At 49.0% G+C, this 14151-nt stretch overlaps 1 protein-coding gene across 3 annotated transcripts in view; it reads left to right on the top strand.

The window, feature by feature from the left end:
- Nucleotides 1-14151, top strand: part of NRP2 (neuropilin 2) — an 89154-nt gene that overhangs the window by 30191 nt on the left and 44812 nt on the right. For all 3 annotated transcript variants that reach the window (XM_050339873.1, XM_050339872.1, XM_050339874.1), the window contains 4 exons: nt 2957-3187; nt 3758-3913; nt 5723-5892; nt 6924-7079. In XM_050339873.1, the coding sequence (XP_050195830.1) occupies nt 2957-3187; nt 3758-3913; nt 5723-5892; nt 6924-7079 (713 nt within the window). The remainder of the gene's footprint in view (nt 1-2956; nt 3188-3757; nt 3914-5722; nt 5893-6923; nt 7080-14151) is intronic.

Below are 14151 nucleotides of genomic sequence, written 5' to 3'. Positions count from 1 at the left end.
TGCTTCTCATTCTGTGTACACACCCGTGATGAGCCCAGCACACTGTGCTGCGTTGTGCCTGACCTGAGCTGGGGCACGGGGCACCCACTGACCTGAGTGGGGTGGTGCAGCTGGCTGAGGTGGACAGGCCATGCTCTGGGAAGGAATGGCAGACAGGAACTCTGTCTGTCTAGGTGGGAGCCAGCAAGGCACCAAATTCTTGGGGAAAGGAGATGTTGTTGCTGGTAGGAAGGAGTGGAAGCAAGGGCTGATCTGAAAGAGAGCAAGTGTTGGATGCAGGCTGGAGCTCAGTCTGTGTCCATTGATGTAGGTTCCTGCAGCACTGCCCTCAGGTCTGAAGTGGTATTTGGACTCCTTTTGCTGCCTCCTCTCCCTGGTCCCCCTGCAGACAGTCATCCTCTCCAGAAACAGCCATGCTTTCTTCCAGCTGCACCCCATGAAATCCAGCCTGACAAGGAAGATTTGGGCAGAGGAGTGTGGATGAGCCTGTGATTGATCCCATCTCACATCTGCACAGCCCCTGTCCCTGCCAGGGCTCCCAGAGAGGGCAGTGATGGCTGTGAGGCTACCACACTACAAACAAACCTTGCCTTTTGTTGGCAGGCAGGCAGGCACGGGCCAAGTTTCTGTCTGAGCTGTCAGGGAAACCAGCAAGGGTGTCACCGGCTTTAAAGGTCATCAGATTGTCATTGTCCACATCAGTAAAGGCAGCAGTGCCTGCAGATTCCTTCTTTCTTAAAGGTGACCTAAAAAGCCAAGTCTTTTCAATCGAGCATCTATTTCCACACCTTGTGCTACATTTCCTTTATCACAGTGTGAGAGAGGAGCAATCTGCATACAAACAACCACATACCAGTCTTCAGTCCCCTGATGGGTATCAGTCAGCGGTCTGTGGGCTGACAAAAGAACTCTGCCTGCCCTGGCTGGTCCAGCCTCCCTGCTGCTCCCTTTGTGAGTCAGTTTGGCAGGGCTGGCCTGAGCTCTCCAGCTCTGGGCATCAAAGTCTCTCAGGCTGGCCCTGCTGCCGAAGCCAGCATGAATCCCGTTGATTATCTGCAGCTTCCTTATAAAAAGCTGATCTTTGTGTTTGCTGCTATCGGCCAAAATGTAGACAAAGATGCCAAATGCGATAAGAGCCCCACATGAGGAAACTGTTGTCTAATGCGGTGACATAGTTACGTCTTTTTCCTGTCTCTAGAGGACAGTTCCTGACTCTGGATTTAGTCTTTGATTTTCTCCCTAGCTCGGAGCTTGTGTTATTTTCCCTATTTATCTGTTTGTCTTTTAAGTTGTTTGGAACGAAGTGCACCCTTATCCCTGTTCATGGCATTATGCTGTGATTTGTGTTTGGCCTTATTTTTTGACTCTGCATTTTACCCCACAGGTTCACACCAGAAAAGCTGGCTGCTTCATTAGATAGTCAATTAAGAGCCTCTCCTGAGTAGCTCTCCAGCCAGGCACTGCATAATGCAGTGTGAGATCCTGCTATTACTGCGGGCTGCTGGCCTGACTCCTGTAGGTTAATGCTGAATTGAATAACAAGTCTCCCATTAGTCCTAGGAAGGCTTGTGCTGCCTGGAAGAGCTGGAGCAGAAGGGTTTGTAGAAGAGAAGGAGAGTGTCCCAGTAAAAGTGAAGCAGAAACCTTTGTGAATGCTAGTGCCGGGTTGCAGCAGTGGCCAGCAGCCTCTCTTACATCCCCCTTCTCCTCTGATAGCTCCAGGCTGCAGATTTCTGTTGTCTATTGTCCACAGCTAAAGGGTTTCAAAGTCACCGTGGTATGAATACCACACAAATTCCCCTTTCCCCAGCCACCCCGAGGCACCTTGGCTCTGTGAGAGGGGGCACGGAGCAGGCCTGGCTGCAGTTGAGGCCAGTGTTGAGGTCAGCAACAAATAAGAGGCAACATTGTCTGCCCTCCTCACCACGCAAAGGTCTTCCTTAAGGATAGAAATAACTTGCATTTCTGGTGCGGATGGCTCGTTCTGTGAAAAAGAAGTCTCTGTTACTGTTCTCAGTAGAGACCCCTCTGCCATGGCCCTGTTACCCCTCTGTTGCTGTAGCCACGTTTTGGGGATGTATGCTGGAGCTGGCCCATGTCCCTTGCGTGGGTCTCAGGGGGCTGCAGGCTAACTGTGCACTTCCTGAGGGTTTACAGCTAACAGTGGAGACATTGGCACCCTTCCCCAGGCCCTTTCACTGGGTAAATATTTGTCTTTGATTTTCCTCAAGAGGAAACTGAGGCACAAATGTGGGTGCCTGAAGAGTGATGTTTGCAGGAGACTGGCCCCTGGGGGTAGCTTTTCCAGAAAGAATACATCTTGTTACTCCTTTCTGCCCCATCCCAGACATCCCACTCCCTGAACAGAGGCTCCTCCATCAGACCTGGAACTGCTGTGACGCTTTACTTGCATGGCTGCAGATGGCAGCTGTGTCAGTGAGGACTACACGTGTCAGCTCCCTGTGTGCTGGCTGGCATCTCCACAGGCTCTGGAGCAGCACACACAGGTCTGCTGGCAGGTCAGTGTTTGGGGACCAGGTTACAGTGGAGAGGGCCAGCTGGGGAAGCCAGGCCAGCTCAGTGTGGCCTTCCTTTCCACCACCACCAGTGTGGGGGATGTGGCAGGATGCTGACCTGCCAAACTGCAGCCATGGCTTTGGATTGGCTCACTCTTTCAGTCCTTTGGTTTTGAGGTAATTGTCAGGGAGGATCAGCAGTGGTGCACAGGTTACGCTTGCAAAGCTGTCTGAGGGATTTAGAACCATGCTCTCCACCTGTGGAAAGCTTTGAAAATCACCCTCTCACTTCTTGAAGGAATTCACATAGTTCTTTACAGGACATTTCCAGAAGTGAATACACAGCCCTGCTAAGCTCAAAATGGGGTTTCCACAGTGTCAAGTTGTTGGCATTAAGCTGCATCGTTGCTGAGTCTCTGGGTTTTTTCCTGCTGCTACAGGCTCTGAGGACTGCTCCAGAAACTTCACTGCCTCCAACGGCACTATTGAGTCTCCAGGTTTCCCTGACAAGTATCCACACAACCTAGACTGTGTCTTCACCATCATAGCCAAGCCAAAGACAGAAATCCTCCTCCACTTCGTGCTTTTTGACCTCGAGCACGACCCACTGCAGGCAGGGGAAGGAGACTGCAAGTACGACTGGCTGGACATCTGGGATGGCATTCCTCAGGGTAAGCCATGGAGTGCTGTGCTGCTATCCTCAACCTTTCTTAGTGTTTCACAAAGCTCCAAAACTGTGCAGTCTGTGCCTGAACACCGAAGGTGTTTAACCTCAAAGGTGCCTGCAGCATGCAGCCTGCTTTTGGGGCACTCCATGGCCAGCTTGGGGACAGTGTGCTTACAGAAGGCTGCATTCATTAAACCCCAAACTACTGCTCTGTTGTAATCACTGATGTGAAAAGCCCCATGGGACACTCCAACATACCACTGGTCTTCCCTCAGGGAAGGGCAGTGGGTTCATGCAATAATGGGAGAACCTCGCTACCCTGTACCACAGAGAAACAGAGCATTTTGGAGCATTTCCCAGCATTTGCAGAGCAGTGCCTGCTGCAGTGGATATTTCTGCATGGCATACTGCATGGCACCAGGCCAGTGGATATAAAAAATAGCCCATCCCTACAGCCTTTCTTTTATCCCAATCGGTCCTACTAAGGCATCCCTGCTGAGTGATGCCCATCTGCTGATGATCCAGGAGGCTAGTGGAAAAGTAGGCATTACCTTTGCTGCTCTTTCTTTTGCAGTCGGCCCCTTGATAGGCAGGTATTGTGGCACTAAGATGCCATCGGACATCCGCTCAACCACCGGCGTCCTCTCTCTCACCTTCCACACGGACCTGGCTGTGGCTAAGGATGGTTTCTCTGCTCAGTACTACTTGATACATCAGGAAGTCCCAGAAAGTAAGTTGGAAATGTGGGTGTATGACTTAGTTGTGTCACCTGTTTTTCCTGGTTTTCATCTGGCACGTGCAGGCAGCAGTGTGTCCAGGGGCTGGTTCCCCACCATCAGTGCAGTTTAGGTGTGTACAGTTTTTCTGATAGAAATGAGACTTCAGTGAGAATCGCACTTTCTGACTTTTTTTTGACTTTTCACTTGCTTTTGAAGTCTTCTCAATACCTATTGGGCTAGAATCCTTCATGGATATGCTCAGCCCAGGAAGACTTCTGTGTGAAGCAGATTCATTAAAGCATGGGGGAAAATACACTCTCTCTCTCTCTCTCTCTCTCTCTCTTCTCTCTCTCTCTCTCTAGTTTTCCAAAGATTCACAGCCCCAAACCACAAATTGGAATTTCTTGGCTTTCTAATTAAAAAATGCTTAAAGCTCTGAGAATTTCAAGCCAAATTTTGTTTTATAACCCTAAATAAGGGAGGTAAATTGATGTGGAGTGAGGAAGTAAGTTGTGTATTTTGAGAATGAAGAGCATTTTGATTCTTTGTGATAACACTGCCAGGCCAGGAAAGGTTTCATTTGTTTTCCCTTGGTATTTTTGCATCAGAGCTACTGTCCTTGACCTCTGTTCTCAGTGAATTGTGATACAGCAGAAGAAGCCTTCAGTACACCCCTCAGTCCCAGAGAAGGAGAAGGAGTCCCTGACCCGCTGCTGAAAGCCTATGATAGACAGAGGGTAGAGTAGGGGTTGTGCAGCACTAGGGCAGTAGGGTTACAAGCTCTTGCTTTGTGACTGAGTAAGGGAAGTACTGCTGAGGCTGTGAGAGTTACGGACAAGCATGAGCTCTTCATTATTACCTACTGCCCTACTCAGTTGATCTGTTCTTTAATCCCTCCTCTATTCTGTTCTTTAAAAGTATGTGGGAATAAGATGTTAAAGCTTGAAAAATCAAGCATAGGAGGTGCTAAAGGGCTATGCCTGTTTTTATTTATGGTGGTGTAAATGGAAACTTTAATAATACCACTGACATCTTAACTTGGTCCATCACTTCCACCCAAGGTTGACTTAGCCACATTAAAAACACAGGCAGTTCAGTGGAGCCCCACTGGTTTACAGCAGCAGCCCTCTTGGCCTCGTGCAATATTTTCAGTCACCGGACCGCTGCCGTAAAATATGTGAGATGTGCCATAAAATTGAGCCAGTTTTGACTTTTAAAGCTTTAGAAGTGAGGAGATCCAAATGAAAGCATACCAGAGTCTTTCATAGCCTTGTCTGGTTAATTCCTGTGGGCCTGATACCGCCTATAGCACATGCACATAGACAATACAGACACACATCCATACTCTCACACACACACAAAACCTTTAGACCTGCCCATTCCAGTCCTTGATGTTCCTGCAGGCAGCACATCAGTAAGCACCCTCCTGATGTGTCTGTCTGTACCCCTTACCTTATCAGTGCTTAGGTTTCACCTGCAGCCTTCAAGAAGATGGGAACTTTGTGACAAGGGGACTTGGGAGAGCTTGGTGGAGGTGGAGGGAGGGAAGAGACAGAATTATGTCAAAACTGAGCAAAGGTGAAGGAGAGAAAGAAAGATCTGGACTGTATTAATGTTCAGAGGGCCATGCAAACATAAAGCTTTTCAGTGCCATCTGTGAGCACGCAGAGCCTTCAAGATGGTGCAGATCTGCTCATCTTTCCAGACAGGCAGCTTTGCTTCAGGGTTAGCTGGGGAGATTAGTTCAGGGCTGCTTTTCATTTGAGGGTGAAGTACTGAGGCTGTAAACCTATCTCTGTGTATATGTGTGTCTGCTCTAGACTTCCAGTGCAATGTGCCTCTGGGGATGGAGTCTGGCAGGATCTCCAACATGCAGATCAGTGCCTCCTCCACCTACTCAGATGGGCGATGGACCCCTCAGCAGAGCCGCCTCAACAGTGATGACAATGGCTGGACCCCCAATGTCGACAGCAACAAAGAGTATCTCCAGGTATGCACCCTTTCCAGCCTCCTCGCCTCTTCCCCCACCAAATGGAGTGTCATGCTGTTAAACTGACCCTTGACCATAAGGCTTGTTGAATTTTTTATTGCCTCTGTGGCTCATGGGGAGCAAACAGCAGGGGAGCTGCAGTGCCTCCATGAAGTGCAAGGGGCTGGCTCTTCCATTAGCTTGCCCGCCCAAGGACTGATTCAATCCTCTATCCCTCTCCCACCCCCTCCTTCCTGCCCAAAACCTTGATGGACTTTCCAGCAGACTGACAGAGGCTGAGAGACCTCCACCACTTATAAGGGCCACTGACTCCATCACAGGCCTGAGGACCAAAGTCTCCAGGGGGTGTGTGGAAAAACAACTAGAATAATATTTATCTCATCAGTGATGCAGGGAGAATGAGCAGGCTAATGTCAGGTGGGGGCTGACAGAGCAAAGGCTTTCCCTGCGAGCTGGTTAGAGCCACAGTCTGTCCACACAGGGCTTCTGGCTGTGTCACATTGCCGGGAGACACTGCTTGCTAAAGGGCACTGGGAGCAGGAGGTGGTGAATGTCATTGCCTCCAGCAGACGTCTCATTCTTCATTCATGGCAGGGCTACTAAGCCAGCTCTGCTGACCTTTCTCAACCCACGTTGTAAAAAAAAAGAAAAAAGAGAGAGAGAAAACCAACAAGGGAAAACCACGAACTGCAGCACTTGCTAATTGGATTATTTTACATGGAAAAAGTCAGTCTCTGTCCTGCTTTAATGGACACGAGCATCTGTGCAGATCCTGTTGCTTGGTCTGAGGCAGGAAGAAAGCTTTATGGTGGTCCCATATGAGTGGACATCAAGATCATTAGTTATTATCCTGGTTCTTATCCTACTGAAGTCACCCTGGGGAGGTTGTGCCTGTTGAACTGAGCACCTACAGAGAGAGTGAGACAGGCTGAATTTGCACCTTTTTGTTTTTCAAAGACAGAGGGAGAAACTAACTAGCCACCCAGGGCTCTCACATCACTCTCTCTCTTGTCCCTTTTTCCCCTTGAAAGGTGGACCTCCACTTCCTGACTGTCCTCACAGCCATTGCCACACAGGGTGCCATCTCGAGAGAAACCCAGAAGGGCTACTATGTCCGTACCTACAAGCTGGAGGTCAGCACCAATGGGGAGGACTGGATGATGTACCGACATGGGAAAAACCACAAGGTAATGACCTTTTTGTCTCTTTTGCTTGCACCTTGGTGAGTCTTGCAGCCAACAGGAGGGAAGAGAACAGAGAAATTTTACAGTTCCAGAGGGTTTAATCTGTGAGGGACCCTTTTTCTGATGATGGCTGAAAGACTGATGATGTTTTGAGCAGAAATAGGCCTTTCTCCTCTGCACAGCAATGACGAAACATATTCCTTGGAAAACCTGGCTGCTACTGCATCTTTCGTGGTGGTGAGAGTATGTTCTTTGACTGCAAATGAAGGAGAAAATGCTTTCACAGCCTGTGTTTTGCCACACAAGATTCATTGAGCTTTTATGGTCGCACACCCGTCTGCATGCTGGGTTAACAATCACAAAACCACATGAAACTGTAGTTCAGGAGTTACTGGGGCCTGGAAATGAAAGGGCACAAATCCTAAGAGGCGATCACACTGTCCCAGAGAACAAAATGAACAATAAATAATGAGAAGCAATTCAGGCTGCCAGAGCTGTGGGATCTGTGCTAGCAGGCATGGTCAGCAAGGGTGCTTTGAGCACTGGGAGCTGTGCATGCTCTTGCTGTGTTTCTGGGGCACACACAGAGGTGGGAGGGAGGGTAAATACAGGTGGTGAGCTGTTTGAAGCCTTGGGGGTGCTGGTATGTGGCCAGGAAAGATAAACTTGGTGTGGTCTGCGTGGAAGCTTTGCTGTATGGGCAGGAGGGTCAAGGCAGCCACGGTGCTGGGCTGGTTGGTCCTGCTCTGTCAATTGCCTTGGTCGTGTGGTTGTCCGCTGGTTAAGGGTGCTTTGAGAAAGTGCTTCCCTGCTCTTCTGTGGTGCCCACCAGCTCTGCTGCCACATTTGGGTCCTCCCCGCTGATGTGCCATAGTCCGTCTGTGTGAACTCTGTGCCTGGGGTCCCACACACCTCCCCCCACACGCACGTCCCAGTAATTTCTGATTGCTCAGCACTTCTGTTAAATTAGCTGTCCTCTCCGTTTGCTGGCACAGGCACTTCTCACATGAAATGCAGTAGCCTGCCCTGTCCAGGATTCATCCAGACATTTCCTTCCTTCCGGGCTCTGTGATTTCCCCTTCCCCACATGTGTGTCTCAGATTCCCTCTGCTTCCCAGAATGAGTCGTCTCTGTGCAGAGGTCCCTATCAGGGTCTCATACCTCCAATATTTGGAGTATTTAAGCTCCTGGCATGCCAGTGAGGTGGTGTTAGTCCTATTTTAGAGGTAGAGAAATGGAGGCATAGGGTAGCCCAACACAGCATAGGAGGGTCAGCAGCTGGGCTGCCCCAAGTCTCGGATGGACTGGCTCCAGGGCAGTAGCTCGTGGCAGAGCTCATGCATACCTCTAACACAGTGGCCATGGTGTGGGGACTCTCCCAGGACCCACTGGTCACAGTAGAGCTTTCTGTGAACCAGAGCCATCTATCCTCAGGCAGGCACCTTGTGCTAATAGGTGAGTTTGTGGTCTCATTGGGTCCATTTCTGTAAGCTGAAACAGGCAGGAGGCTGGCATTATGCTAGGCAGAGAGATGGGCTAAATACACAGCTCAGTGTTTCAAATAACCGCTAGCAATAAATTCACCTTTTGGAGTCTAACAGTAGCGGGAATCTGGCCTGGAGGGTGGTTTTAGTTGCAGAGAGGCATAAATATCCCATCCTTGAGGTCCTGGGCATTGGACACAATCCTCAGCCAGGGTAGAGCAGGCTGGTTTCAATGCTGCTGAGCAAATTTACATCGCTCCAGCAAGACCCTAAACCCTGGTTGGTGTCAATCCAAACCAATCCCATAGCCACGTGAATTGCCACCCTTTCAGGATTTGGCCTTGAGTCCTGTCAGTTTTTTTCTGCTCCGTTTTCTCTTTTCATAAAAAAAGAGGAAAACCCAAACCTCTTCTTTTTTACTCCTTTATTCCGGTCTCAGTTCGTTCCCACGTTCTGGCCTCAATTTGGCAGACACCTCCCAAGGCTGGAGGATAAGTAATTGCTTTTTGGTGGCTCGCTTGCTCCTTGCATCCGAGTGACTGCTTTCCCTCCCGACCAAACAACTGTCTGCCAGCTGCTGAGCCGTGGTGAGGCCAGGGCAATGCTTGCAGGCCTGGTGCCGGTGGGCTCTGGCCCCATATTCCCTGCCCGCATTAATCCCCACTGTTCCTGCGTTAGGCAAGCTCCCAGATGTCTGTATTCAAGGCGCAGATTCCTCCCTGCGTCAGTGCGGTGCTCCGCACGGTTCAGGCTGCAACGGTGGAGTGAACCGTGCCAAATAGATTTGTCAAGTCTGCCGCAGCTTGATTTGGTGCCATAAGGAGCAGGGAGGGAGGGGAAAGTGTGGACAGACAGGGACTCTCTACTGCTGTATATACATGCAGATATATACATATATATATAGACACATACATATATACACACACATACATATATCTGCACATACACCCATGTATATGCACACGCACACATAGGCATATGGGGTGTATCAAACGCTGCCCTGAATTTCTGCCGGCTCTGTGGGCCAAAAGCAAAGCTCTGCCATGTATGGGTGGGTCAGCTAACATTAACATCTTCATCAGGGAGCTAAAGCAAGAGAAAACCAGTGAGTGTGGGAGGGGTGGGGAGTGGATGATGCTCTCTGCAGAGGATGGGGAGCTCTGACCTCCTCTCTTATGCCCCCCACTGCCCTGGTATTTCAGATGAGAGTTGAGCCAGGGTGTTTCCCTGCAAAATGTGATGGCTCACCTTTGAGTCCCCAGCTGCTGGCACTCCACAGCAAGGGAAACGGGAAAGGCAGGATGGAGCAGAGGAAAATGTGATTAATATGTGCTCACAGCAGACACGGCTGGCTGGGCTGTTTCCGTGCCAAGCGCTGCTGTGTTTCTGGGATGGGGAAGCAGTGGGAACGCAGCCGGCAGGAATGGAGCCCTACTCCCATACCCACCCCTTCCCACCCACCCCATCCCTGCCAGGCTTTCCACCTGTGTGGCAGCCTGCTCCCCACAAAACCCAGCCCAGCACATCCCAGATGTCCCCCTGTCCTTTCCTCAGGGGTGAGACCAGGGGGAGAGGCCAAGTGGGTGACCCGGACAAAGATGATGAGTTGTCTTCCTATGTCACATGAGAGAGGAGACAGGGAGGAGAGTGGCCACCACCACGTGTTGCCCCATACTCGCCCCTTATTACTCACTAGCATGTCCCCATGGGACAGGGCCAAACAAACCCTGCTGCAGAAAGGCTAGTCCGGCTTTTGCCCTCCCTGTTGCATCCACCTCCGTTATCTTCCAGGCAGCAGCTCTGGTGTGCTTGCCAAGATCTTATCTAGTGGTTTGAAAATGTCTTTAGAAAACAACAACTCTTCTTGAACTCAAGGAAGGAAAAGAGCACCTGGCAGGATTTGACCTTTTGTTTTTGGCCATTTTCTTCACCTGGCAGGATTTGACCTTTTATTATTGTCCATTTTCTTCGGACAGATTCAACTATGAGGATTTTATCAAAAAACAAAGTGCTCATCCATTCTGATCTGCCTGCTTCTTTGTAGGTCTCAGGTTCCAGCTCCTGTGTGGTCTGAGCCACTCTGTCTTAATAACTGCAGAGATCAGCTCACTGAGATAATCTACTGGGCGAGGGACTGGGGGATGGAATGGATTTCAGGATTTGAGGGGGGTTGGGACCTCGATGAGTGCTCTTCCTGCCTCCATTGGTCTGTGTGTAAAATGAGAGGATGTGCAACTGAAACATTTGCTTCCAGAACCTGTAGAAGTCAATGGATGCGAAATGACAGCAAGATCCAACTGTACAGTTTTCATTTCCTACCCATTTTGATGGCTTTGTGCTTGTTATCCGCTAACGTTTCTGGGTGGTAGTTGAGGTGGTGGGTGCACAAAGGTTGAATTGCTGCAAAGAGCCAAATATCTCAGCTCTACATGGAGCTGGGGACATCAGAGGTGTTTGGTGCTGGCAGGCAGTATTGAGGATGACTCTTTGGAGACCCTTGTGCCTTCTCCTAGGAGTGTTCCTCTGTCTTTCAGTTCTTAAGTGGGTCTTCTGTATTCATTCACCTGGGGAGAGAGAAAAACTTTCAGTTCTGTGGGGTTTCTATTTGGAAAACTCAGGAAAAGCTTGCATGATCAGCCACAATGCCACAAGTGTTTCTGCGCAGAGACATCACGGTGCAGAGGATTTGCCCAGAAGCATCCAGGTCCCAGCCTTCCTCTGCTGCTCTTGCAGGCAGGACAAAGACATCAGGCTTTGGGAAAGGCAGCCTTGCGCATTCACGCTTGGTGCAGTACCAGGGGAGAATTACAGCCCTGGCTTTCCTAGCAAGGCTGAAGCTTTGTATTTCTGGGCCTGATATCTCCTTTGCAGGCTAACACAGTGCCACTCCTCCCGTCCCTGATGACTCCCAAATCTGAGTGGAGCCTCTCAAAGACATGGAGCTGGCAAGCCCAACCCAGCACACTGTGCCTTGCCCAGACGCTGTGCTTTGTTAAATGTTGCCAAGTATCATTTTTCTTTTAACTCCTTGTTCCTGGATTTAATAAATCCAGAACTATCCACCCTCCACTTGAGCCAGAATTCTCCTACCATCAAACATACTCCATTTTATGCCTTTCCTATCTGACAAGGAAAATAATCTCCCCTACTTTTCTCCTTCATGCTTCTCTGTCTAAATCCTGAAGCCCTAATCCTGTTAGCATGCTCTGTTCCAGGGCTCTGTCTCCACAGGAATAACATAATCCTGCAGTAAATCTAGTGGGTCCAAAGAGACACATACATACAGATGAAGGCAGGGCTGCTGCCAACCTTGGCCTTCTCCTCTGCCTCCCTCAGCTCCTTTCTTTAGCTCCCCAAGAAATTGCACAGTGGCCAAGCAGCATAATAAATAGAACAGGGGAGAGGTTACCCCCTCTCCCCTCTGTGATTCACTGCCTCTTCAACTTCATGGTACTTTTTGTCTCCCTGTCCTTCACTCCCTTCACTCCAAACTACCAATGGCACAATTCCCATATCCACTGGAACTAACGTAGCTTCAGAATTTCCCCCATCACCCTGCGATGGTTCCAACATATCAAAAATATAACTTCTGTTGGTGTGGATCTTGCATGTGTATGCACATGGAAAACTTTCCCAGTCCTCCTCTAGCCTAGACAACATCTCCCACCACTTGCTTTCTGCAGCAAATTAATTAAGCAGGTCAGGTCTCATTGATTCTCAATTTAATTTTACATGTAGGCCTGCTGTCTGCACTAAAACGGAAGTAAACATGTAGTATATGGGGAGGAGATGGGCAGCTTTTTGATGCAGCAGAGGAAACGAGTTCCCTTGGCTGTTTCATGGAAGGTGCTTTTAATTTGTTAATGGTTTTCCCATCCGTCTTCTGGCACAGTCACCTTTCAGTGTGTGTTCATGTGCATACGCATGTGTGCTCTCTGCTGAGTGTATATCTATTTATCTATCTATCTTCCTAGATCACAGCCAGGTATTTTTTTTCCTGCTGGTGTAAATTACTGTGACTTCTTATACTTCGATGGCGATATGTTGATTTACACCATTCGAAGACTTGGCTCAAAATATGTGCTGAGTGGGATGGGAAGCAGAGAGGATGGGAGGAATAGCAATGTTCTATTTTGGTAAGAGGGAAGAAATCTTTGCTTTCTTGGCACTCCCAATTTCACACATTTTCCTGCTAGTTCTTCCTATGCTGTGAGTGCTAATTTGAGGCAGGATGTAGAGCCTGTTCAAGTCAATGGGACTCTCTCCATGGTGTGCTGGGGCTATGAGGGTGGCATTTTCAGTGCAGAGAAACCACACACACAGGGTCAGACCCTGGTCAGCAGCATCAGGACCTGTGGGCTTACAGTGCATTTCCACTTGGGAAGGACTAGGCACTCGGGAGGACCCCAGGTCTCTAACAGCACTAAGCAGATGCCCTCTGAAAATGGCCACTTTCTGTTGTGCTGAATGGGGTGCAGAGCGATGACTTGCTGTGATCATTTGGGGCTTTTCAGAAGGAAGGTACAATGGATCCTGCCAGTGCAACTGAAACCAGAGTTGGAAGTCAGGTGCTGATTCTGCCCTTTCAGACTGGCAATCTGGAGTGTCATGGCCCAGATTCAGAGTTCATAGCTTGTTGAATGTGATCTAGCCTGAGTAAATTATCATTTTCTAAATCTAAAGCAGAATTGAGGTTGCTCTCCTTGGAAGCAAGTTGTTGTGACCAGGGTCATCTAAGAGATGCTTTCAGCAATGCATGTGGTAGTGATAAAATTTTTGGGCTTAGTCCTGCTTCTGCTTTCTGTCAAGCTTGACTGTACAGAAGTCAGCAACAAATTATGCTGGTGTAAATTTGGATTCTGGCCCCTGATGCTCGTATGTGCGAAGTGAGCTAAAAAAGAACAAAACTTGAAATATGTTAAATCAAAGAGAGCAGCAAACCTCGTCAGTGACTGTTAAACATGCTGGTCCATATGCAACCTTTGGCTCATGGAGTCTTCACACTGCTGATTGTAGGAAGTGAATAAAGGTTGCCAGGAGGAGACTCCACTGGACTTGCTGCCCTTGGGCATCTGCTGGGGCCAACCATCAAGAGCCACCCTCTGGGACAGAGGGACCTTTGGCCTGACCTGACATACTGCTCCTTGTGCTAAAATAGTTGCACCAGCTCAGATAAACATTTCCTGTCCTCCGGTGTTAGGTTCAGAGGTAAGGTGTTGTGTGTCAGCTTCTGTGTTGGCATAACGCTGGAGGCTTTGCTGTGGTGTGTAAATATATACTTTCAGACTCTGTGTGTGTATGTTGCCCCAGGTTTACAAGACATACACACACAAACAGAGACACACACACACGCATTCCTGGAGAGTGTTTCACAGTAACCACTCTTCTTATAGCCCTCCTGCTGGAAAAAAAGGTTATTTGGTGTCTGCTGAGCAAGGAAAATGATGGGAAGTGGGGTCAGACAGGATAAAATAGGATATTAAAAACATATAAACCATGCTGTGTTGCTAAACGGTAGCAGCATGATATATATTCTCTAGATTAGCATTTCTGCTCAAGTTCACATCAAGCCCAAATCCCAATTACCAGCC

The sequence above is a fragment of the Myiozetetes cayanensis genome, unplaced genomic scaffold, assembly GCF_022539395.1.
Source record: "Myiozetetes cayanensis isolate MyiCay16 unplaced genomic scaffold, myiCay2020 scf9, whole genome shotgun sequence".
In the NCBI taxonomy this organism is placed as follows: Eukaryota; Metazoa; Chordata; class Aves; order Passeriformes; family Tyrannidae; genus Myiozetetes; species Myiozetetes cayanensis.
Note: the sequence above shows the minus strand (reverse complement) of the source record. Positions and strands in the feature narration are given on the sequence as shown.